The 26,553-nt window shown below is 42.3% G+C and overlaps 2 protein-coding genes across 4 annotated transcripts in view; both read left to right on the top strand.

Annotated features, from left to right (window-relative positions):
- LOC121541415 (protein zer-1 homolog) overlaps window positions 1–6,785 on the top strand; it is a 66,820-nt gene extending 60,035 nt beyond the window's left edge. For both annotated transcript variants that reach the window (XM_041850404.2, XM_041850403.2), the window contains exon 17: window positions 6,475–6,785. In XM_041850404.2, the coding sequence (XP_041706338.2) occupies window positions 6,475–6,592 (118 nt within the window). In that variant the 3' untranslated portion in view covers window positions 6,593–6,785. The remainder of the gene's footprint in view (window positions 1–6,474) is intronic.
- Window positions 6,786–12,371: 5,586 nt separating this feature from the next.
- Window positions 12,372–19,060, top strand: LOC121541413 (glutathione S-transferase theta-3). Of its 2 annotated transcripts, none has more exons than XM_041850401.2 (5): window positions 12,372–12,558; window positions 16,613–16,700; window positions 16,895–17,045; window positions 17,549–17,725; window positions 18,154–19,060. In XM_041850401.2, the coding sequence occupies exons 1-5, from the start codon at window positions 12,447–12,449 to the stop codon at window positions 18,349–18,351; spliced, it is 726 nt and encodes a 241-aa protein (XP_041706335.1). In that variant the 5' UTR covers window positions 12,372–12,446; the 3' UTR covers window positions 18,352–19,060. The 2 variants fall into 2 exon arrangements, with proteins under 2 accessions (XP_041706335.1, XP_041706336.1); XM_041850402.1 differs by lacking the exon at window positions 12,372–12,558 and adding an exon at window positions 13,746–13,935.
- Window positions 19,061–26,553: the final 7,493 nt, after the last annotated feature.

Raw genomic sequence — 26,553 nt, 5'->3', positions numbered from 1 at the left:
TATAACATTTAAACATGCGTTTTTCTGGATATTTTTGTTGTTATTCTGTATCTCACGGTTCAAATAAACCTACCATTAAAATTATAGACTGATCATTTCTTTGTCAGTTGGCAAACGTACAAAATCAGCAGGGGATCAAATACTTTTTTCCCTCACTGTATAGAGGTCCTGGATGGCAGGAAGCTTGGACCCAGTGACGTACTGGGCCGTACGCACTACCCTCTGTAGTGCCTTGCGTTCGGAGGCCGAGCAGTTGCCATACCAGGCAGTGATGCAACCAGTCAGGATGCTCTCGATGGTGCAGCTGTAGAACCTTTTGAGGATCTGAGGACAAGGTAGTCGAGTGATGCCGTGGTACACTTGGTCTCCAAAAGCTAACATCAAATGTGAAGATTGGTTGATAAAATGCTGACCTCAGATTTTTACGAAACATTAATTCAAGAATTCAATACCATCATATTGTAACATACAGCATGCACCAAGTATCTGACCTCACACCATCCAACTATTGACAACCCTTCCTTGGAATACAGTGGGGTCTGACATTTTTGACACCCTTGATAAAGATGTGCAAAAATGACTGTAAAATAAATAATACAAATACTGAGCTATATTTTATGCAACAAAAAAAAAGGGAAATTCTATTTTATACCAAAACAATTGCTCAGAGAAATAGATTTTGTTTAACAAGTAATACTTTTCTCTCAAAGGTAGGGGTCAAAATTGACACCCCTGTTTTCAATACCTTCCAATACCTCACCTTGCGAGGATAACGGCACAGAGACTTTTTCTAAAAAGTTGTATGAGTTGGAGAACACATTGGGAGGGATCTTGGCCTATCCTCTATACAGAATCCTTCCAGATCCTTGATATCCTTCGTCTGCGTCAATTCAAACCACAGGTTTTCAATGGGTTTCAAGTCCAGAGACTGAGATGGCTAATGCAAAATGTTGATTTTGAGGCCAATTGTTACGTTCTCCCTTCGGGTGTAGTTTGTCTGAGGAGGAGACGTAAATGCCCGTGCCTACGCACACAATGTAAACTAGATGGATGGGGAAGAAATGTGAGGTGTAACTAACTAAAATAACCAGACACAACAACCAGAACTCAATGTTAGCCCTCTGGGGATGTTTAGTAAGGTACTGAACAACATATACAACACCCATAAAGTAATAAAACAAAGACCAATCAAACAAACCAGGGAAGGTAAGAGAAGGGAATGTTTGGGAACGGGGTCCAAGTAATGAAAATAAACAAAAGGTCCCTCCTCTTCTACACACCTAATCCTTCCTAACACACTCTAAGCCCTAACCCGCTTTCCTACCTGTTACCACAAATACAGGGGTGACACCCGCCCGGCTAACCTAGTGTGTAAAACAGTGGGTTATCTACGTGTGAATGTACACCCATGGGCAGAACTGCTTTTCCCTTCTCCTGGACCTAGGTAGGGTGGAATACAGCAGGAGGACAGGCTGGAACACAAACAAAGATACATCAAAACAACCAATAACCAAATCCTCAAACAGCCAAACAACAAGTGTGTACTGGCGGCTATCTATTGTTCCACAGGAAGCTTATCTTAAATCACAAACATTAGATGACTTAAACACGAGAGCAGTGGACCAGGCTTTGAAGTGGACCAGGCCTTGAAGGGTGAGCGACCTCTAATTTAATATCAGTCCCAATGCTCAATCTTCTTCAAGTTACTAAGATATTGCATTATCAGAATGTTATCTGAAAGCCAATTACCATTCACTTTGTTACTTTCACTAGTCTTCTAATACACACGGATCACTCTCAAACAACATTCTACTTTTCTCCCTATTGCAAGGTTTAAAACTAAACAACACAAACATGATAACTTTCTCCATATTGGAAGGCATTGTTTTCATTTTAGTCTACCCTAACAATGTTACTCTATATATTTATTTCATATTTCTGTTGGATATTCACTTTCTGCTTCACACTTATTAAATGTATATTATTTTAAGATTCATATGTAATGTGCCAAATTTATCAAATACATCGGTCAATTCATTTACATTTATATTTTAGTCATTTAGCAGACGCTCTTATCCAGAGTGACTTACAGTTAGTGAGTGCATACATTATTTTATTTTTTCATACTGGCCCCCCGTGGGAATCGAACCCCCAACCCTGGCGTTGCAAACGCCATGCTCTACCAACTGAGCTACATCCCTGCCGGCCATTCCCTCCCCTACCCTGGATGACACTGGACCAATTGTGCGCCGCCCCATGGGTCTCCCGGTCACGGCCACCGTCATTGGAATGTTCTATACATAAGGTTTCTGGCACCTGAGACAAAATAGACTGGGAGGCAGTGTCAATTTGCCTGCTTACTCATTGGTTTAATATCCCATCGTTTGGGATATCAACGAAAACTCCATCAGGAGTACAATAAATTGTAGCCTTAAGTTTAGTTAACAGAAAATCATGTTCAACATTCATTGGTTCTATTTATAGTTTTATTGGTTAGGGGTAAGTCAAGTCCCATACAATGCTTTAACCTTATCATACCTCAAATGATCCATAAAGGGACCACTGAAGTTATCTCAGAATACTTTGTACACCACTTACATACGTCAACGTGTGGGTGTGCAAGTTGTATATTATAATAATGTTTCTATTGTTACTTCATCAGATCATCATAATAACTAATTATACTCAATATTATGTTACTTTATCTCTAGTAACCCATTATACATTTGTGTTACATCACAAATTCCTCCTTTAGACTAGTGTTCTATTCATACAGGGGTTTAGATATTTACAGTGGGGGAAAAAAGTATTTAGTCAGCCACCAATTGTGCAAGTTCTCCCACTTAAAAAGATGAGAGAGGCCTGTAATTTTCATCATAGGTACACGTCAACTATGACAGACAAAATGAGAAAAGAAATTCCAGAAAATCACATTGTAGGATTTTTTATGAATTTATTTGCAGATTATGGTGGAAAATAAGTATTTGGTCAATTTCAAAAGTTTCTCATTACTTTGTTATATATCCTTTGTTGGCAATGACACAGGTCAAACGTTTTCTGTAAGTCTTCACAAGGTTTTCACACACTGTTGCTGGAATTTTGGCCCATTCCTCCATGCAGATCTCCTCTAGAGCAGTGATGTTTTGGGGCTGTCGCTGGGCAACACGGACTTTCAACTCCCTCCAAAGATTTTCTATGGGGTTGAGATCTGGAGACTGGCTAGGCCACTCCAGGACCTTGAAATGCTTCTTACGAAGCCACTCCTTTGTTGCCCGGGCGGTGTGTTTGGGATCATTGTCATACTGAAAGACCCAGCCACGTTTAATCTTCAATGCCCTTGCTGATGGAAGGAGGTTTTCACTCAAAATCTCACGATACATGGCCCCATTCATTCTTTCCTTTACACGGATCATCCTGGTCCCTTTGCAGAAAAACAGCCCCAAAGCATGATATTTCCACCCCCATGCTTCACAGTAGGTATGGTGTTCTTTGGATGCAACTCAGCATTCTTTGTCCTCCAAACACGACGAGTTGAGTTTTTACCAAAAAGTTATCTTTTGGTTTCATCTGACCATATGACATTCTCCCAATCCTCTTCTGGATCATCCAAATGCACTCTAGCAAACTTCAGACGGGCCTGGACATGTACTGGTTTAAGTAGGGGGACACGTCTGGCACTGCAGGATTTGAGTCCCTGGCGGCGTAGTGTGTTACTGATGGTAGGCTTTGTTACTTTGGTCCCAGCTCTCTGCAGGTCATTCACTAGGTCCCCCCGTGTGGTTCTGGGATTTTTGCTCACCGTTCTTGTGATCATTTTGACCCCACGGGGTGAGATCTTGCGTGGAGCCCCAGATCGAGGGAGATTATCAGTGGTCTTGTATGTCTTCCATTTCCTAATAATTGCTCCCACAGTTGATTTCTTCAAACCAAGCTGCTTACCTATTGCAGATTCAGTCTTCCCAGCCTGGTGCAGGTCTACAATTTTGTTTCTGGTGTCCTTTGACAGCTCTTTGGTATTGGCCATAGTGGAGTTTGGAGTGTGACTGTTTGAGGTTGTAAGACAGGTGTCTTTTATACTGATAACAAGTTCAAACAGGTGCTATTAATACAGGTAACGAGTGGAGGACAGAGGAGCCTCTTAAAGAAGAAGTTACAGGTCTGTGAGAGCCAGAAATCTTGCTTGTTTGTAGGTGACCAAATACTTATTTTCCACCATAATTTGCAAATAAATTCATAAAAAATCCTACAATGTGATTTTCTGGATTATTTTTTCTCAATTTGTCTGTCATAGTTGACGTGTACCTATGATGAAAATTACCGTCCTCTCTCATCTTTCTAAGTGGGAGAACTTGCACAATTGGTGGCTGACTAAATACTTTTTTCCCCCACTGTACACTAGTTGTTCAATTTAACAGCACATTCGGGAATAATACTCTCTTATTTCATGTCTCCATACAGAATCCCTATATAACGTTATAAATTCTTAGTTATTCATGTCCACATCGCAGCAGGCCGAGAGGTACACATACATATCATGTTCTCAAGGATATCTCAGTGTCCGGGGGCATCAATTAACCCATCTCTCGCTCTCGCTCTCGCTCTCGCTCTCTCTCTCTCAGAACTGGTTGGGGTATTCATTATTTTCCCTATATAACTATACTTAGGTATTCACACCCACACCCCTCCATGTGCATCTATGCACCATATGTATCTTCAACGGTTCTAGCCTCACATAGACAATTCAGAAATGCCTATAGACCGCTACTTCCTATACAGTAAGGAAAAAAAGTATTTGATCCCCTGCTGATTTTGTATGTTTGCCCACTGACAAAGACATGATCAGTCTATAATTTTAATGGTAGGTTTATTTGAACAGTGAGAGACAATAACAACAACAAAATCCAGAAAAACGCATGTCAAAAATGTTATAAATTGATTTGCATTTTAATGAGGGAAATAAGTATTTGACCCCTCTGCAAAACATGACTTAATACTTGGTGGCAAAACCCTTTTTGGCAATCACAGAGGTCAGACGTTTCTTGTAGTTGGCCACCAGGTTTGCACACATCTCAGGAGGGATTTTCTCCCACTCCTCTTTGCAGATCTTCTCCAAGTCATTAAGGTTTTGAGGCTGAAGTTTGGCAACTCGAACCTTCAGCTCCCTCCACAGATTTTCTATGGGATTAAGGTCTGGAGACTGGCTAGGCCCCTCCAGGACCTTAATGTGCTTCTTCTTGAGCAACTCCTTTGTTGCCATGGCCGTGTGTTTTGGGTCATTGTCATGCTGGAATACCCATCCACGACCCATTTTCAATGCCCTGGCTGAGGGAAGCAGGTTCTCACCCAAGATTTGACGGTACATGGCCCCGTCCATTGTCCCTTTGATGTGGTGAAGTTGTCCTGTCCCCTTAGCAGAAAAACACCCCCACAGCATAATGTTTCCACCTCCATGTTTGACGGTGGGCTGGTGTTCTTGGGGTCATAGGCAGCATTCCTCCTCCTCCAAACACGGCGAGTTGAGTTGATGCCAAAGAGCTCGATTTTGGTCTCATCTGACCACAACACTTTCACCCAGTTCTCCTCTGAATCATTCAGATGTTCACTGGCAAACTTCAGACGGCCCTGTATATGTGCTTTCTTGAGCAGGGGGACCTTGCGGGCGCTGCAGGATTTCAGTCCTTCACGGCGTAGTGTGTTACCAATTGTTTTCTTGGTTACTATGGTCTCAGCTGCCGTGAGATCATTGACAATATCCTCCCGTGTAGTTCTGGGCTGATTCCTCACCGTTCTCATGATCATTGCAACTCCACGTGGTGAGATCTTGCATGGAGCCCCAGGCCGAGGGAGATTGACAGTTATTTTGTGTTTCTTCCATTTGCGAATAATCGCACCAACGATGGTCTTGTAGCCCATTCCATTCTTGTGTAGGTCTACAATCTTGTCCCTGACATCCTTGGAGAACTCTTTGGTCTTGGCCAAAAGAGTTTAAGAGTGTGCTCCTAATCTCAGCTCGTTACCTGTATAAAAGACACCTGGGAGCCAGAAAACTTTCTTGATTGAGAGAGGGTCAAATACTTATTTACCTCATTAAAATGCAAATCAATTTATAACATTTTTGTTCAAATAAACCTACCATTAAAATTATAGACTGATCATTTCTTTGTCAGTGGGCAAACTTACAAAATCAGCAGGGGATCAAATACTTTTTTCCCTCACTGTAGTCTAATTTACCCAGCACCTGGGTCAAGTGCTCAACCCAAGGCGCTGGGTTAGAAGCACAAATTAATCAAATGCTGAGTTTGTCCAATATTGACCCAGCGCTGGGTTGTCGAAATGACCCAATTTGGCGAAAATAATATGAATTGCCATATTAGGCATATCTCAATTTCTACTTTTTAAGATGCCAAAATAAAGTGTTTTCAGTATCCTAATTTTGTTTTTGGGTATCCTAATTGTGTTTTCTGATTGTTTCAGTACATGCATTCAACAAGCTTTGGACGAAGGACTTTCACAGGACCGCCATCTCCAAAGTTCACTCAAAAAGGCAATAGTTCTGAACTGTGTTTTTTTTTTTTTTTTATTATTATTATAATTTTGTTAATTTATCTTTTAAACTTTGATTGGTTGAAATCTATTGCTCAGTTATCACTTGGCTCATGTAAATAATTCTGTAGTTGTCCCTTTAAACATCCGAAGGTCAACATCCCCATAGTGTTCACATTTATCTCATGTAAATGTTGTAGCTTCATAAAAAGATTAAATGCATATTTTTGGGGAAATATTCAGTCTTTGCTCGTTTCATCATTACCATGCTGATGATTTCAGGTTGTATTGGATTTATTTTTATCTGTTAAGACATTGAATACATGTTTAGTAAATTTACTACATTTACTATGTTTAGTTTTTTCTTTGAGAAGTAAGTTCATTTAAAGTATTGTGATTTGATTTATTTAGATACAACATTTCACGCAAGATCTCACCCCGTGGGGTCAAAATGATCACAAGAACGGTGAGCAAAAATCCCAAAATCACACGGGGGGACCTAGTAAATGACCTGCAGAGAGCTGGGACCAAAGTAACAAAGCCTACCATCAGTAACACACTACGCCGCCAGGGACTCAAGTCCTGCAGTGCCAGACGTGTCCCCCTGCTTAAGCCAGTACATGTCCAGGCCCGTCTGAAGTTTGCTAGAGTGCATTTGGATGATCCAGAAGAGGATTGGGAGAATGTCATATGGTCAGATGAAACCAAAATATAACTTTTTGGTAAAAACTCAACTCGTCGTGTTTGGAGGACAAAGAATGCTGAGTTGCATCCAAAGAACACCATACCTACTGTGAAGCATGGGGGTGGAAACATCATGCTTTGGGGCTGTTTTTCTGCAAAGGGACCAGGACGACTGATCCGTGTAAAGGAAAGAATGAATGGGGCCATGTATCGTGAGATTTTGAGTGAAAACCTCCTTCCATCAGCAAGGGCATTGAAGATGAAACGTGGCTGGGTCTTTCAGCATGACAATGATCCCAAACACACCGCCCGGGCAACGAAGGAGTGGCTTCGTAAGAAGCATTTCAAGGTCCTGGAGTGGCCTAGCCAGTCTCCAGATCTCAACCCCATAGAAAATCTTTGGAGGGAGTTGAAAGTCCGTGTTGCCCAGCGACAGCCCCAAAACATCACTGCTCTAGAGGAGATCTGCATGGAGGAATGGGCCAAAATACCAGCAACAGTGTGTGAAAACCTTGTGAAGACTTACAGAAAACGTTTGACCTGTGTCATTGCCAACAAAGGGTATATAACAAAGTATTGAGAAACTTTTGTTATTGACCAAATACTTATTTTCCACCATAATTTGCAAATAAATTCATTAAAAATCCTACAATGTGATTTTCTGGATTTTCTTTTCTCATTTTGTCTGTCATAGTTGACGTGTACCTATGATGAAAATTACAGGCCTCTCTCATCTTTTTAAGTGGGAGAACTTGCATAATTGGTGGCTGACTAAATACCTTTTTTCCCCACTGTACCTCGACTGGTATGCCATCCAACCCTGGAGTTTTCCCGGACTTAAAGTCTTTAATTGCATCCAGAAGTTCCTCCTCTGTAATTTCACCTTCACATGAGTCTTTCTGTATGGCTGTTAATTTTACATTATCAATAGAAAAAAAATCTCTACAATTTGCTTCAGTTAGAGGAGATGGAGGCGACTGAAACGAAAACATAAGCTTAAAGTACTTTGTTTCCTCCTTCAAAATATCATTTGGTGAATCATGGGTGACTCTGTCATTTGTAACCAGTTTCAGTAAATTCTTTTTGGTAGCATTCCTATGTTGAAGATTTAAAAATAATTTGGTGCATTTTTCCCCATATTCCATCCAGTTTGCTTTATTTGTATAATATATTACACTTGATCTTTCTTGAATAACTTTCTCCATTTCTTTTTGTTTTTGCTCTAATTTATTCTGAGCCTCTATGTTACAGTTTTTATTGCTATTTATCTGTTCTGTTAGACCTTCTATTTCCTTTGTTAGTGTGGACTCTTTTGACCTAAATTGCTTTTGATTTCGAGATGAGTACTGAATTGCATGGCCTCTAAAGGCACATTTAAAGGTGTCCCATACAATAAGGGGATTTGCTGTACCTACAGTGGGGAAAAAAAGTATTTAGTCAGCCACCAATTGTGCAAGTTCTGCCACTTAAAAAGATGAGAGAGGCCTGTAATTTTCATCATAGGTACACGTCAACTATGACAGACAAAATGAGGAAAAAAAATCCAGAAAATCACATTGTAGGATTTTTTATGAATTTATTTGCAAATTATGGTGGAAAATAAGTATTTGGTCAATAACAAAAGTTTCTCAATACTTTGTTATATACCCTTTGTTGGCAATGACACAGGTCAAACGTTTTCTGTAAGTCTTCACAAGGTTTTCACATACTGTTGCTGGTATTTTGGCCCATTCCTCCATGCAGATCTCCTCTAGAGCAGTGATGTTTTGGGGCTGTCGCTGGGCAACACGGACGTTCAACTCCCTCCAAAGATTTTCTATGGGGTTGAGATCTGGAGCAGGCCACTCCAGGACCTTGAAATGCTTCTTACGAAGCCACTCCTTCGTTGCCCGGACGATGTGTTTGGGATCATTGTCATGCTGAAAGACCCAGCCACGTTTCATCTTCAATGCCCTTGCTGATGGAAGGAGGTTTTCACTCAAAATCTCACGATACATGGCCCCATTCATTCTTTCCTTTACACGGATCAGTCGTCCTGGTCCCTTTGCAGAAAAACAGCCCCAAAGCATGATGTTTTCACCCCCATGCTTCACAGTAGGTATGGTGTTCTTTGGATGAAACTCAGCATTCTTTGTCCTCCAAACACGACGAGTTCAGTTTTTACCAAAAAGTAATATTTTGGTTTCATCTGACCATATGACATTCTCCCAATCCTCTTCTGGACATGCACTCTAGCAAACTTCAGATGGGCCTGGACATGTACTGGCTTAAGCAGGGGGACACGTCTTGCACTGCAGGATTTGAGTCCCTGGCGGCGTAGTGTGTTACTGATGGTAGGCTTTGTTACTTTGGTCCCAGCTCTCTGCAGGTCATTCACTAGGTCCCCCCGTGTGGTTCTGGGATTTTTGCTCACCGTTCTTGTGATCATTTTGACCCCACGGGTGAGATCTTGCATGGAGCCACAGATCGAGGGAGATTATCAGTGGTCTTGTATGTCTTCCATTTCCTAATAATTGCTCCCACAGTTGATTTCTTCAAACCAAGCTGCTTACCTATTGCAGATTCAGTCTTCCCAGCCTGGTGCAGGTCTACAATTTTGTTTCTGGTGTCCTTTGACAGCTCTTTGTTCTTGGCCATAGTGGAGTTTGGAGTGTGACTGTTTGAGGTTGTGGACAGGTGTCTTTTATACTGATAACAAGTTCAAACAGGTGCCATTAATACAGGTAACGAGTGGAGGACAGAGGAGCCTCTTAAAGAAGAAGTTACAGGTCTGTGAGAGCCAGAAATCTTGCTTGTTTGTAGGTGACCAAATACTTATTTTCCACCATAATTTGCAAATAAATTCATTAAAAATACTACAATGTGATTTTCTGGATTTTTTTCTTCTCAATTTGTCTGTCATAGTTGACGTGTACCTATGATGAAAATTATAGGCCTCTCTCATATTTTTAAGTGGGAGAACTTGCACAATTGGTGGTTGACTAAATACTTTTTTTCCCCACTGTATGTTATGTCGGAAGAAAATCAGTTATAAATTCCTCTGTCCTAGTTAAAAACAAGTTATCTTCCAATAGGCTTTGATTAAATTTCCAATATCCTCGCCCATGTGGAAATTCAGTAAGAGTAATGTACAGTGAGGGAAAAAAGTATTTGATCCCCCACTGATTTTTTACGTTTGCCCACTGACAAAGAAATGATCAGTCTATAATTATAATGGTAGGTTTATTTGAACAGTGAGAGACAGAATAACAACAAAAAAATCCAGAAAATTTTTATAAATTGATTTGCATTTTAATGAGGGAAATAAGTATTTGACCCCCTCTCAATCAGAAAGATTTCTGGCTCCCAGCTGTCTTTTATACAGGTAACAAGCTGAGATTAGGAGTACACTCTTAAAGGGAGTGCTCCTAATCTCAGTTTGTTACCTGAGCTACCCATGGGGCGGCACACAATTGGCCCAGCGTCGTCCAGGGTAGGGGAGGGAATGGCCGGCAGGGATGTAGCTCAGTTGGTAGAGCATGGCGTTTGCAATGCCAGGGTTGTGGGTTTGATTCCCACGGGTGGCCAGTATGAAAAAAATAATGTATGCACTCACTAACTGTAAGTCGCTCTGGATAAGAGCGTCTGCTAAATGACTAAAATGTAATGTAATGTAAAATGTTACCTGTATAAAAGACACCTGTCCACAGAAGCAATCAATCAATCAGATTCCAAACTCTCCACCATGGCCAAGACCAAAGAGCTCTCCAAGGAAGTCAGGGACAAGATTGTAGACCTACACAAGGCTGGAATGGGCTACAAGACCATCGCCAAGCAGCTTGGTGAGAAGGTGACAACAGTTGGTGCGATTATTCGCAAATGGAAGAAACACAAAAGAACTGTCAATCTCCCTCGGCCTGGGGCTCCATGCAAGATCTCACCTCGTGGAGTTGCAATGATCATGAGAACGGTGAGGAATCAGCCCAGAACTACATGGGAGGATCTTGTCAATGATCTCAAGGCAGCTGGGACCATTGGTAACACACTATGCCATGAAGGACTGAAATCCTGCAGCGCCCGCAAGGTCCCCCTGCTCAAGAAAGCACATATACATGCCCGTCTGAAGTTTGCCAATGAACATCTGAATGATTCAGAGGAGAACTGGGTGAAAGTGTTGTGGTCAGATGAGACCAAAATTGAGCTCTGTGGCATCAACTCAACTCGCCGTGTTTGGAGGAGGAGGAATGCTGCCTATAATCCCAAGAACACCATCCCCACCATCAAACATGGAGGTGGAAACATTATGCTTTGGGGGTGTTTTTCTGCTAAGGGGACAGGACAACTTCACCGCATCAAAGGGACGATGGACGGGGCCATGTACCGTCAAATCTTGGGTGAGAACCTCCTTCCCTCAGCCAGGGCATTGAAAATGGGTCGTGGATTGGTATTCCAGCATGACAATGACCCAAAACACAATTTTTTTTGTCATTTAGCAGACTCTCTTATCCAGAGCGACTTACATGAGCAATTAGGGTTAAGTGCCTTCCTTTACAGTCCATTGAGCTATTTAAAATGGTATTATAATCTCCCACCATAATAATAGAGTCTTGATGAATTGCTTGCGTTGGCCTGCTTGAGTTGGCAGGTCAACCGCCAAAAGCATTTCCAATGCTCTCACCTCAATATATAAATATATATATATATATATATATATATATATATATATATATATATATATATATATATATACATACATATAGCTATTTAAAAATATATATCCATTCAAATATCTTGCATATCTTATTTTCCATGATTAACCATTAATATGCGTAATAAAGTCGGCAGTTCATGCGTAGGATTTTAACCTATAACCCGGATTGCCATTGTATTACATTACATTTTTGACAAGCAATTATTATTTTAGAAAACAATTATTGTGGTTCATCCTATATTCTTCCTAACATCCTTACCCCTTGCAACAGATGTGGGATAAACATACACGCACATACTCTAACACACTCAACCCCTTTCCTGTGTGCATTGTTACCCAATTCTAGTCACACACTATACGTTTCTATGCGTTCTGGAAAGTGGGCTTGCACGCGAGTTCCAGTGAGAGGTGTGGGGCATTCTCCTCACGCTCCAAGGGGCGTGGTATATAGTTAATAAATTCTAGAAGTCAGTCGGGGTTTGGGAAACGCGACCGTGAGGACTGTTTTCTCCTTTGCTTTGCATTAAAGATGGCTTTAGAAATGTATTTAGACCTTTTCTCACAGCCCTGTCGCTCGGTGTATATCTTTGCCAAGAAAAACAACATTCCTTTTGATTTAAAAACGGTTTCGCTTTTGGAAGGTAGGTTATTGTTTTTATTTTAGGGACTGTGCTTTTAGTGTAGCCTACTGCATTCGATAATTTTCACTGTTTAGTATTTTATTTGGAGTCTGGACACATAAGTTGTTCAGATATGCAGAAAATGAAACAGTGTAAAAATGAAAATGGGTGCTTTAAGTGTTGTGTTAAAGTGGTGATTTATTCCTTTTTGCACGTATAATAGAAGGTTATCTAAATCTCAGTAAAAAGTCATTTACAGAAGTAGCTTGAAAAGGGGTGTTTTTCTGGAGGTGGAAGTTTAAATCAGGTATGCTTCTAGTCTTGCTTGCATGCAAGTAGCCTAGTTTGTTGTAGGCCTAGTCTACCCTAACCCTGTCCTGGGTTTCTCAACTCCACAATACAGCTTCTACCCCCAAGCCATAAGACTGCTGAACAATTAATCAAATGGCTACCGGGACTATTTGCATTGTTACCCAATTCTAGTCACACACTATTGTGGGGTTCTGTTTTCTCATGATTGGATCTGTGTATGATGAATGGCTTAGAAGGAATGCATTAATGATAAGCATAGTTTTGTACTATACTGATATAAATTGTTTCACATAACAGGCTGTGATTCATGTAAGGAACGTTAGGGGGAAAGACAGGAAAGACTTGTATTTCTTACAGATACGAACACTGCCTCTTTGTTGTCTGTGAACTGTTGTCTGTGAACCGTCCTTGAACTTATGAACTCACAGTACAGTGGTGTCTTTTGGGTGCTGACTCCACAGGTTGTTATGATAAAAACGTATGCCTGGCAACAGGGATGCGCCAAGGGGTTGGGACCAGCCCGTGCGCCAACGGATAGGCTGAGTAAGTCTAAACCACGCTCAGTCTCTACTCTGATTGGCCAGTAGAGAGCGGGAACTAAAAACTGTCAGAGTATTTGAAGAAGAACCTGTAACAATGGATTAGTTATCTGAGTGCCTTGCGAGGTATTTCAGTGAGCCCGTATACGAACCTTCATACTTATCATACATACATTTTGCATATAATAAATTTAGCTTGGATTGAAGATCTCTTGATTCTTATTCCAATACCAGATTTGAATTACGCAATTTCTAACACTATACGTTTCTATGCGTTCTGGAAAGTGGGCTTGCACGCGAGTTCCAGTGAGAGGTGTGGGGCATTCTCCTCACGCTCCAAGGGGCGTGGTATATAGTTAATAAATTCTAGAAGTCAGTCGGGGTTTGGAAAACGCGACCGTGAGGACTGTTTTCTCCTTTGCTTTGCATTAAAAGATGGCTTTAGAAATGTATTTAGACCTTTTCTCACAGCCCTGTCGCTCGGTGTATATCTTTGCCAAGAAAAACAACATTCCTTTTGATTTAAAAACGGTTTTGCTTTTGGAAGGTAGGTTATTGTTTTTATTTTAGGGACCGTGCTTTTAGTGTAGCCTACTGCATTCGATAATTTTCACTGTTTAGTATTTTATTTGGAGTCTGGACACAAATAAGTTGTTCAGATATGCAGAAAATGAAACAGTGTAAAAATGAAAATGGGTGCTTTAAGTGTTGTGTTAAAGTGGTGATTTATTCCTTTTTGCACGTATAATAGAAGGTTATCTAAATCTCAGTAAAAAGTCATTTACAGAAGTAGCTTGAAAAGGGGTGTTTTTCTGGAGGTGGAAGTTTAAATCAGGTATGATTCTAGTCTTGCTTGCATGCAAGTAGCCTAGTTTGTTGTAGGCCTAGTCTACCCTAACCCTGTCCTGGGTTTCTCAACTCCACTACAGCTTCTACCCCCAAGCCATAAGACTGCTGAACAATTAATCAAATGGCTACCGGGACTATTTGCATTGACCCCACCCACCCCCCCATTTTTTGCACTGCTGCTACTAGCTGTTTATTATCTATGCATAGTCACTTTACCCATACCTACAGTACCAGTCAAAAGTTTGGACACACCTACTCATTTAAGGGTTGTTCTTTATTTTTACTATTTTCTGCATTGTAGAATAATAGAGAAGACATCAAAACTATGAAATAACACATATGGAATGATGTAGTAACCAAAAACTGTTAAACAAATAAACATTTATTTTATATTTGAGATTCTTCAAATAGCTACCCTTTGCCTCGATGACTGCTTTGCACACTCTTGGCAGTCTCTCAACCAGCTTCACCTGGAATGCTTCCCACATATGCTGAGCACTTGTTGGCTGCTTTTCTTTCACTCTGCGGTCCGACTCATCCCAACCCATCCCAATTGGGTTGAGGTCGGGGGATTGTGGAGGCCAGGTCATCTGATTCAGCACTTCATCACTCTCCTTCTTGGTCAAAGAGCCCTTACACAGCCTGGAGGTGTGTTGGGTCATTGTCCTGTTGAAAAACAAATGATAGTCCCACTAAGCCCAAACTAGATGGGATGGCGTATTGCTGCAGAATGCTGTGGTAGCCATGCTGGTGAATTCTAAATAAAATCACAGACAGTGTCACCAGCAAAGCACCCCCACACCATAACACCTCCTTCTCCATGCTTTACGGTGGGAACTACACATGGAGAGATCATCCGTTCACCCACACAGCGTCTCTCAAAGACACGGCGGTTGGAACCAAAAATCTCAAATTTGGACTAATGTCCATTGCTCGTGGTTCTTGGCCCAAGCAGGTCTCTTCTTATTATTTGTGTCCTTTAGTAGTGGTTTCTTTGCAGCAATTTGACCATGAAGGCCTGAATCATACAGTCCCCTCTGAACAGTTGATGTTGAGATGTGTCTGTTACTTGAACTCTGTGAAGCATTTATTTGGGCTACTATTTCTGAGGCTGGCAACTCTTATGAACTTATCCTCTGCAGCAGAGGTAACTCTGGGTCTTCCTTTCCTGTGGCGGTCCTCATGAGCGCCAGTTTCATAATTGCGACTGCACTTGAAGAAACTTTCAAAGTTCTTGAAATGTTCCATATTGACTGACCTTCATGTCTTAAAGTAATGATGGACTGTCGTTTCTCTTTGCTTATTTGAGCTGTTCTTGCCATAATATGGACTTGGTCTTTTACCAAATAGGGCTATCTTCTGTATACCCCCCCATACCTTGTCACAACACAGCTGATTGGCTCAAACACATTAAGAAGGAAAGAAATTCCACAAATTAACTTTTAAGAAGGCACACCTGTTAACTGAAATGCATTCCAGGTGACTACCTCATGAAGCTGGTTGAGAGAATGCCAAGAGTGTGCAAAGCTTTCATCAAGGCAAAGGGTAGCTATTTGAAGAAACACAAATATAAAATATATTTTGATTTGTTTAACACTTTTTTGGTTACTACATGATTCCATATGTGTTATTTCATAGTTTTGATGTCTTCACTATTATTCTACAATGTAAAAATAAAATAAAAACCTTGAATGAGTAGTTGTCCAAACGTTTGACTGGTAGTGTATATTACCTCAATTACCTTGACTAACCTGTACCCCCGCATATTGACTCAGTACCTGTATATAGCCTCATTATTGTTATTTTATTGTGTGACTTTTTAAAAACTTTAGTTTATTTAGTAAATATTTTCTTAAAACTGCATTGTTGGTTGTGGGCTTGTAAGTAAGCATTTCACGGTATTCAGCGCATGTGACAAATAAAATTAGATTTTTAAGCCTTGAGACAACAGAGACATGGATTGTGTGTGTGCCATTCGGAGGGTGAATGGGCAAGAAAAATATTTAAGTGCATTTGAACAGGGTATGGTTGTAGGTGCCAGGTGCACCGGTTTGTGTCAAGAACTGCAACGCTGCTATGTTTTTCATGCTCAACAGTTTCCTGTGTGTATCAAGAATGGTCCATCACCCAAAGGACATCCAGACAACTTGACACAACTGTGGGAAGTATTGGAGTCAACATGGGCCAGCATCCCTGTGGAACGCTTTCGACACCTTGTAGAGTCCATGCCCCAACAAATTGAGTCTATTCTGAGGGCAAAAGGGGGTGCAACTTAATATTAGGAAGGTGTTCCTAATGGTTTGTACACTCCGTGTTGGTGGCTTATTACAGAAGTAAGTCTATCATGCATCTCTGTGTCATTCACTACATTTCAGGAGAGCAGTATGGAGAAGAGTTTGGGAAGATCAACATGATGAGGAAAGCTCCTGCAATCCGAGATGGAGAGTTCTGCTTGGCTGAAAGGTGGGAATGACAACATTGAGTTGAGATCAACCATCTCTACCTTATCTGATTAGGCAATGTAATAAGACTATTTAACAAATCCTTTGTGATCGCTAGAGTAGCTAAACATATCCTCATTCTGATTTTAGTAATGATTCTAATAAAGTGGCGAGGCAAAGAGTTTCAATGACTAAACTGGCCAATCATCTCTGCAGCATTGCCATCATGAAGTATCTGGCAGAGAAGTACAAGACCTCAGACCACTGGTATCCAGCCGACCTGCAGAAGCGTGCCCGTGTCAATGAATACCTGTCCTGGCAGCATATGGGCATACGTATGCATGGCTCAAAGATGTTTTGGCTCAGGGTAAGTAATGCTACTACATGGTCGGATTTAGAATTGTTTTCACATTGTACTTTGATGAACTTTGGACTTTGTTCAGTCCAACCCAGATAGCAAGGTTTACTCAGTAGTGAATAAACATCATTTTTTCCTGTGGTCAAATAAAGTCACACACCAAGAAGATTTAGGTAATAATAATGGTATTATTATAAACAGGTAAATGCGTCCAGTTTTCCATGTTAGATGTGTGTGTGCGGGCAGTAGTTTGTGAAGAAATAGACTACAGCGTACACATTGCCAAAGCAGGTGACTGGCCCTTCGAGTTTCACTGACGAAACAAAATATATCCCACTCTGCTTCTCCTACATTGTTACAAGCATTGTTATAAGAATTTGATACAGAGCTGTTTTGCACCATTTTGAGAGATGAGGTTGATCTCATGCCTTCTCGTTTTTCATGGTATAATATCAAGTTTCGGAATTCAACACGTTTGTGTTTTACATTATAAAAGGCTGTCTGTATTGTAGCTCTTGATTCCAAAGATCATGGGTGTGGAGGTCCCCAAGGACAAGATGGATGGAGCCCTAGAGGACCTGGAAGGCTCTCTGAAACTCATTGAAGAAAAGTTCATTGGGGACAAGCCCTTTATCGCAGGAGAGCAGATTTCCTTGGCCGACCTGGTGGCCATTGTTGAGATCATGCAGGTGAATGTTTTGCAGATCTTGTCTCTTCTTACTTCACTGTAGTGAAGTACGTTTTACATTTACATTTTTTGTCATTTACCAGACACTCTTATCCAGAGCAATTTACAAGCGAAATTAGGGTTAAGTTCCTTGCTCAGGGTAACATCGACAGATTTTTCACCTAGTCGTCTCGGGGATTCGAACCAGCGACCTTTCGGTTACTGGCCAAACGCTCTTAACCACTAAGCTACCTGCAGTGAAATGTCCAAATCAATTACTAAATCTGTGTCTTTGGTTTGGAGCTGCTTGCTTCCACAAGTGTTAACTTGAACAATTATTGATATATGAAACAAGTGTGAATCATCACAAACCTAACAATCAATTTTGTTGTAATACATTGTTATATTGTGGGCCTTCTGAGTGTGTTTCTGCGTTTTGGTATCCTACAGCCCGTCGGTTCAGGCTTGGATGTGTTTGAGGGGAGACTTAAGCTAAGTGCCTGGCGAGACAGGGTTCAGGCGGAGATCGGGAAGGAGCTGTTCGATGAGGCTCACCAGGGGATTCTTGCGTCCCAGGAAATGGTGAAGAATATGGACAGCAGCAAGATGCAGATCTTCAAACCCAAGATCTTGAAAATGTTCCTCTGAATGCTGCAATGACAGTGCAGAGGAATTCAAATTAAGCTGGTCCTCAGATAAATAATCAAGCTTGATCTTTTATTTAGCCACTATGCACCATGTGTAACATAATAACAAAAAAATCTAAATGTTCTATATGGAAACGAAAACTCAGATATTTCCTGTTAGTGCCAATTATATACAATAATTATTTTTCTAAATGTTCTAAAAAGCTGTTTTTACCTTTCACTGTTTTTGATTGACTGAATAATATATTGAATTCAGACAACCAGGTTTAACGTTTGCAAACAATATATTATCTGTTTCAATGTTGATTGGGTGGGTGTCCATTCTTTGCTGTCTACATCTTTCACCACAATCAACCATAGACTAGAGAAGTCTGGCATGCAATAGTGCCTTGTTAGCTATTGCGTAAAACTATCAAGCACCCCAATGGGGAGGTGAAATATGAGGAACCTTTTCCTCTCACTCCCTGTGTGGAATGTAAATCACAGTTAGTGGTTTCCTGCAAGTTATGGTGTGTGGGCCGTTCTGTGAAATGTTGGCTGGGATACTTCCTTATCTCATGGGAGAGAGGGAAGGAATCAACAGCTGGTATTTTTCTTCTCCCGACCTCATGAAGTCATACCCATAGCCCTATAGCACATGCATTTGTGTTAGTCGAAGAGGAGTAAAATGTTGTAAGAAACCCCAAATAAATCATTGATATTGAGTTAAATATTGTGTCTTGTGTCTTCTAAACAATGTTTTGTCTGTTGACACTGCACTAACTTTTACACCAGAAGGCCAGTGTGGTTGAATGTCTTCGGTCTTTTATAATTAAACAGTTTTATTGTTTCCTTGCTATGTCGTGAAATGTGCTTATGATTGTGTAGTATTATCATTATCCTGGGTAATTTGGGAGTTTTAGTGATTGCGGGGGAGCTGCCAGAGTGGGGATTGCCCTATCTGTGCCAAAAAGGTCAATATGTCTTGGTTGAGGTATAACACATGAGTTTTGTCACTGACACTATACATCTGACCCGGAACATGAACCCAAGGCTATTCCCTTTCTCTCAATAAATTCCCCATTCAAAAGCCACCCTTAGAGACTGGAGGAATTATCCCACCGCTACCACCAGGGTTGCGGTTGAGGTGGAGTAACTTGAGTGGGGCTTGACCTTGCAAATTGCAATTATGGGTGATCATCACTCTACCACAAGTACCATAAGGTTCAAATATCTTGGTAGAGGTGGTACACTTGCCCCTTGTGTCAATTCTGATTTGGTCATCAAGAGACCAATATTATTTGATTCTAAGAACCTGGACAATAAGATGTGTGCATATGTGATGTAGCAACCATGCACATTGTATGTCTACTAACTAGACAGATGTAATTCAGTAAATTGTAATTTGTATGTAACAGATTGGTTTGCAGTAAGCCTATTCACCTACCACCACCCACAGTTTGTCCAAAGCAAATTGGTTATTGCCTATACCAAATCTATGATGGACCTGTCATTCTTTGAATCAGACTTTTACTGCACTGTGAACTCATTTGCCATTTGCCATGCAAATGAGTTCACAGTGCAGTAAAAGTCTGATTCAAAGAATGACAGGTCCATCATAGATTCCAGGACGTGTACTCTGAGCATGTGCTGACCAACTGGCAAGTGTCTTTACTGACATTTTCAACCTCTCCCTGTCTGAGTCTGTAATACCAACATGTTTTAAGCAGACCACCATAGTCCCTGTGCCCAAGAACACTAAGATAACCTGCCTAAATGACTATCGACCCATAGCACTCACGTCTGTAGCCATGAAGTGCTTTGAAAGGCTGGTCATGGCTCACATCAACACCATTATCCCAGAAACCCTAGACCCACTTCAATTTGCATACCACCCCAACAGATCCATAGATGATGCAATCTCTATTGCACTCCACACTGCCCTTTCACACCTGGACAAAAGGAACACCTATGTGAGAATGCTATTCATTGACTACAGCTCAGCGTTCAACACCATAGTGCCCTCAAAGCTCATCACCAAGCTAAGGACCCTGGGACTAAACACCTCCCTCTGCAACTGGATCCTGGACTTCCTGACGGGCCGCCCCCCAGGTGGTAAGGGTAGGTAACAACACATCTGCCACGCTGATCCTCATCACAGGGACCCCTCAGGGGTGATTGCTCAGTCCCCTCCTGTACTTCCTGTTCACTCATGACTGCATGGCCAGGCACGACTCCAACACAATCATTAAGTTTGCCGATGACACAACAGTGGTAGGCCTGATCACCGACAACGACGAGACAGCCTATAGGGAGGAGGTCAGAGACCTGGCCGTGTGGTGCCAGGATAACAACCTCTCCCTCAACGTGATCAAGACAAAGGAGATGATTGTGGACTACAGGAAAAAGAAGAGGACCGAGCATGCCCCCATTCTCATCGACGGGGCTGTAGTGGAGCAGGTTGAGAGCTTCAAGTTCCTTGGTGTCCACATCACCAACAAACTAACATGGTCCAAGCACACCAAGACAGTCGTGAAGAGGGCACGACAAAATCTATTCCCGCTCAGGAGACTGAAAAGATTTGGCATTGGTCCTCAGATCGTCAAAAGGTTCTACAGCTGCACCATCGAGAGCATCCTGACTGGTTGCATCACTGCCTGGTATGGCAACTGCTCGGCCTCTGACCGCAGGGCACTACAGAGGGTAGTGCGTACGGCCCAGTACATAACTGGGGCCAAGCTACCTGCCATCCAGGACCTCTATACCAGGTGGTATCAGAGGAAGGCACAACAAATTGTCAAAGACTCCAGCCACCCTAGTCATAGACTGTCCTCTCTGCTACCGCACGGCAAGCGGTACTGGAGGTCCAAGTCTAGGTCTAAGAGGCTTCTTAACAGCTTCTACCCCCCACCCCACCTTTACGGTGCTGCTACTCTCTGTTTATTATCTATTTGCATAGTCACTTTAATAACTCTACATTCATGTACATATTACCTCAATTACCTTGACTAACCGGTGCCCCTGCACATTGACTCTGTGCCGGTACCCCCTGTATATAGCCTCGCTATTGTTATTTTACTATTGTTATTTTACTGCTGCTCTTTAATTATTTTTTTAGGGTATTTCTTAAAACTGCATTGTTCGTTAAGCGCTTGTAAGTAAGCATTTCACTGTAAGGTCTACACACCTGTTGTATTCGGCGCATGTGACAAATAACATGTGATTTCATTTGATTAGATGGTAGGTCATATGAAAAATTGAGTCTGCTCATAGCAGCCAGTTTAATTATTGGGAAATAAAACTGAACCGCTACAATCAAAATGTATGTGGAAGATAAAGGCACTAGGAACTTCCAGTGGGAGTGAAAGTTCAGCTGAAGGTTCATTTGTTCCAAAACGTGTGACATGCAGGAAAGATAAAAAAAATTTAAATGGGTGGGCTATCTGGTTTTGTCTAAGGATACAAAATAGCGTTTTGAATCCTATGAGGCAGCAAACATGATGAAAGAGAGGGGATGTGCGTCCCTATGTTAATGTTTTTTTGGGAATATTAAACGCTGAGAATTATTGTCATAAGCAGCTTCAAGGTTGGAACCCACAACAGAATCACGCAGGCTTTAGTGACTGCATATGTGATCAGGTAAGTGTCACATAAGGACTAATAATACCAGATTTTTTTTATAATTTCTTAAAGCTAGAATCCTTAATTGAAACAATAAGAAAGCTGTCAACCACCTCTGTTTTGGTAAAAAGCTGAGGAATGGGCTTTATTCTGCCCTGGAATTGCATTCCCATGTAAAACTAGACAGATAGCTAACAACTGAGTCTTCAATAAAACTTCCAAGGCGTGACTTTTCTTGAACAAATATATTGAAAATGTTTATGTTGTGAAACTGCAAAATACAGCAAAGAAGATACAGTATGTCAGTGGGAATTGAATACTAAAGTATCTGTACATTATACATTTCAAGTTGAAGTTGCATAAATACAAAGCACGTGCCAAGGTACCATCTATCTGGCATGATGCCAAACCAGATAGATAATTACCATATTGTCACGGACGTTGAGAGACGGGTCAGACCAAGGTGCAGCGTGGTATGCGAACATGTTTATTTAATACTAAACACAAAACAAAACAGCGTGAAGTCCAAGGCTATACACACTACAAGCCTAACACGGAACAAGATCCCACAAACATAGTAGGCAACTGGGCTACCTAAGTATGATCCCCAATCAGAGACAACGAGCGACAGCTGTCTTTGATTGGGAATCACACCCGGCCAAACATAGAAACACAACTCTAGATCCTAAACCTAGAAAACATAGATTCACACACCCTGACTCCACAAACAAGAGTTCCATACGTCAGGGCGTGACACATATGAGTATCAACTAGCCAACTCCTTTCATTACTCTAATAATGTGCAAACACCTCTGTTCAATAACAATGCATATTACACTTCAAACAGTAACACATCTATAGTATGTTTTACAATTTGCTTACATGACGCACAAGCAAACTAATACAGCTGACGGCATTCATGAAAGGCAAGGCAATTTGCGTGAGTAAATGTAACCAACTAACATTGATAAGTAAGCAATTGTATCAATAACAATATTATCATCACTAGCAATATGCTTGAATTGAATTTACAAATATTTTCAGAGACTGAAGCGTGACAAGAAAAAGCTGCACTGAAAGAACTGCACCGTAGCGTTGTTTTTAGCTGCTTGTCTGCGTGCAGAATGACTACTCTACTCTACTTCCTATTTTCGTTCTGTCTTTCTAAGTACCAGAAAGCTCCACTAGGCGGTGATAAACACCATGGGACACAATGAAAGTCAATCTTAACCACTATAATAAAATAACCTGTTACCTCTAACAGGATGCCAGCACACTCCCCATCTGGTATAATGAAATTTTGCCACTTTGAAATAAAACATGTATCAAGAAACAAATAATTCTCCTTTAAAAAAATATTTTGCCTCTAGGATGCTTCAGAAAGAAGAACAACAATCTCTGAGATTGGTCTCAGAAACACCTTAGCAGTCCCTTGCTTGACAACTTTTAGTTCTACTTTCCTGACCTTTTTGTCAGTACTGGGAAAGGTTTTGACCACAAGTCCAACTGGCCAGTCATTTCTGTGCGCCTGACTGTCTTTCAATAAGACAACATCTCCCACTTTTACATTTGGCTTTTCTGCTGTCCATTTTCTGCGTCTCTGCAGTGTTGTCAGGTACTCCTGTCTCCACCTTTTCCAAAAGGTGCCAGCGAGACACTGGACTTGCTTCCACTGTTTTCCATGAAGGTCGTTCATGTGGAAGTATACAGAAGGGGCTGAGGTAGCACTGGTCTTTTGTGTCAGTAACATATAAATAAATAAATAAATAATTGGTCATTTAGCAGACGCTCTTATCCAGAGCGACTTACAGGAGCAATTAGGGTTAAGTGCCTTGCTCAAGGGCACATCGACAGATTTTTCACCTAGTCGGCTCGGGGATTAGAACCAGCGACCTTTCGGTTACTGGCACAACGCTCTTAACCACTAAGCTACCTGCCGCCATTGAGGGTGTGAGAATGGCAGGCATGTCAGGGTCGGTTAACACTGACACTAGGGGTCTCGCATTGATTATTGCCATATCTTCAGACATAAGAGTGCTCAAGACCGCATGTGTGAGACGAGTGGAGCCCATCTGAAACAGCATAGCATCTAGGATACGTCTGGCAACCCCAATGAGTCTCTCCCAAGAACCACCCATATGAGACGAGTGTGGGGGATTAAATATCCAAGTACATCCATTGTCTGAGAGGTATTTAGTCAGTTCGGAGTCATTTGTGTCGATTCCCAGTTCCCTGCAGGCACCTATAAAGTTTGTACCTCGATCAGAGTGTAGCACTTTTGCTAGAGCACGGATGGAGAAAAAACGCCTTGAGCGTTGATGAAGCTGGATGTGGACATGGATTCGATGAGCTCAATATGGACTGCTCTAGTAGACATACATGTAAAGAGTACCGCCCAGCGCTTGGAGTCTGCACTACCGCCTCTAGTGCGACGAGTTATGACATTCCATGGTCCAAACACATCAAGTTCAACGCTGGTGAATGGTGGCTCAGATGTGAGTCTGTCTGCAGGAAAGTCAGCCATCTTTTGGTCAACTGACCTCCCTCTAACCTTGCGGCAGGTGACACACTTGTGGATGATACCAGACTTTTGCTCCCAATAATCCAGAAGCCTGCTGCTCGAATAGCTCCATCTGAAAAATGACGGCCCTGGTGAGCCACTTGATAATGAGCTCGTGATAATGTCTTACCAGCAGAGTGACGACATGGTGTGTCCGTGGGATGATGCGAGGATGTTTTTCGTCTTGTGACAAATCGGCAGAGGATAAGTGGCCTCCCACCCTCAGCAACCCATCCTCATCAATCACTGGGTTCAGCTTTTTGAGTGTACTTTTTTTTGGGAACTCTTTGAAGGCTTCATGTTGCACACAGTCAATTATTGATGTTTTGGCTTGTGACAACTCACTTGTACTGCATGGTTTATTACAGTGATGGCATCCTCAGCAGTTGGTGTCATCCGCACCTTCATGGAAGGATCTGGCAATATGATTGAGTCGCGCTGTGGCTCGATTGAGAGCTTTCCAGCTTGAGAACTTCTCAAAGCTCCAGAAACCTTAGTGGCCAAGGCAGTGACGTCTGGTCTAATCTCTGCGTCTGCATCAGGCTCTACAAGGTCAAAATTGATGGTCTCAGGCTCATTTGAGTTTGCTTGGGCCAGGAAAGGTGGACCTGAGAACCAACTGGTGTGCTTTAAGAGTATGGGCTAGGCTAGTATGGGCCTGGTTGCATGGTCTGCTGGATTGCTGTCAGTGTTTACGTAACACCACTGGTCTGGATGGTGTTGTAGAGAATTATCAAACAAACAAAGTACTTTCAGAGTTTTTGTAGAATCAAGATATACTTTATTACACAAGCAATAGAGCCGAGCTGGACTGCAGAGCTTGAAGCTCTCTTTTTATACAGCTTCATCTTTTCATATTATATCTGAGCCACTATGGTTTCATTGTCTAGCTTCTTTCCCTTCTATCCTCATGTCTGCTTGGTCTCCTTATCATATCGGAACCCCCTCAGGGGGAAGTAATAACCTATAGGTGACCTCGTTGATTCTCCTCAGGACTTTGAACGGCCCCACAAACCGCAGGCTCAGCTTCCGGCAGGGCAGGCGGAGGGACAGACTCCGGGTCGAGAGCCAGACCCGATCCCCCGGTACGAAGACCGGGGCCTCACTGTGGTGGCGTTCAGCGTTGGCCTTCTGACGACGCACGGCGCGTTGGAGGTGAATGTGGACAGCGTCCCACGTCTCCTCCGCTCGCCGAAACCAGTCATCCACCGCAGGAGCCTCGGTCTGGCTCTGGTGCCACGGTGCCAGAACCAGTTGGTAACCTTAAAACACATTGGAATGGCGTTAGGTTAGTAGAGGAGTGGCGGAGAGAGTTCTGGGCATATTCTGCCCATGGCAAGAACACAGACTACTCCCCCGGCTGTAGGAGTAGGACCGCAGGAACCTACCCACATCCTGATTTACTTGTTCCACCTGCCCCTTAGACTCAGGGTGGAACCCAGAGGTCAGGCTGACCGAGACCCCCAGACGCCTTCCAGACCTTGGATGTGAACTGGGGACCTCGGTCAGACACGATATCCTCTGGTACCCTGTAGTGCCGGAAGACGTGTGTGAGAATGCCCTGTCCATAAAGTTGCTGTGCCTGAATCGACTAGCGCCTTACACAGGGGAACTACCATGTGATCGGGAAAGTAGATGGGTAGGGCACAGAGTGCAGCAGAGGGCTCTGAGCAAGTGTGGGTGTTCGATACCTGGGGTGATGCGAGAGTGCCCTGCCTGCCGCCTTCAGACCCAAAAGAGCACTGACGACAACGTGTGGTTTACTGTCCCTTCGTAACACCAGAGTGGCACTGTCACTGTCGTCCTCCGCTCTCTCGGACGGCGGCTCCACCCAGCTCCATCAGCTCGGGATCCGAGTCGGCCGGGGTGGGAACGGGCAGACCCCTTCCAGGACGTCCTCTGGCTGCCAGCAGGTTGTCCAAACGGATGGCCATGTCCACCAGTTGCGTGAAGGACAACATGGTGTCCCGGCAGGCTAGCTCCCGTCGGACGTCCTCCCGCAGATGGCACCGGAAATGGTAGATCAGGGCCCGCTCGTTCCAC

Source organism: Coregonus clupeaformis, chromosome 27 (genome assembly GCF_020615455.1).
Source record: "Coregonus clupeaformis isolate EN_2021a chromosome 27, ASM2061545v1, whole genome shotgun sequence".
In the NCBI taxonomy this organism is placed as follows: Eukaryota; Metazoa; Chordata; class Actinopteri; order Salmoniformes; family Salmonidae; genus Coregonus; species Coregonus clupeaformis.
Note: the sequence above shows the minus strand (reverse complement) of the source record. Positions and strands in the feature narration are given on the sequence as shown.

Bases quoted from the DNA above. Each gene is read 5' to 3' on its own strand.
- LOC121541413 (XM_041850401.2), top strand. From the start codon at position 12,447: ATGGCTTTAGAAATGTATTTAGACCTTTTCTCACAGCCCTGTCGCTCG. The intron at 16,701-16,894 runs GTGGGAATGACA...TCATCTCTGCAG, and splicing joins GAGTTCTGCTTGGCTGAAAG to CATTGCCATCATGAAGTATC. The intron at 17,046-17,548 runs GTAAGTAATGCT...TCTGTATTGTAG, and splicing joins CAAAGATGTTTTGGCTCAGG to CTCTTGATTCCAAAGATCAT.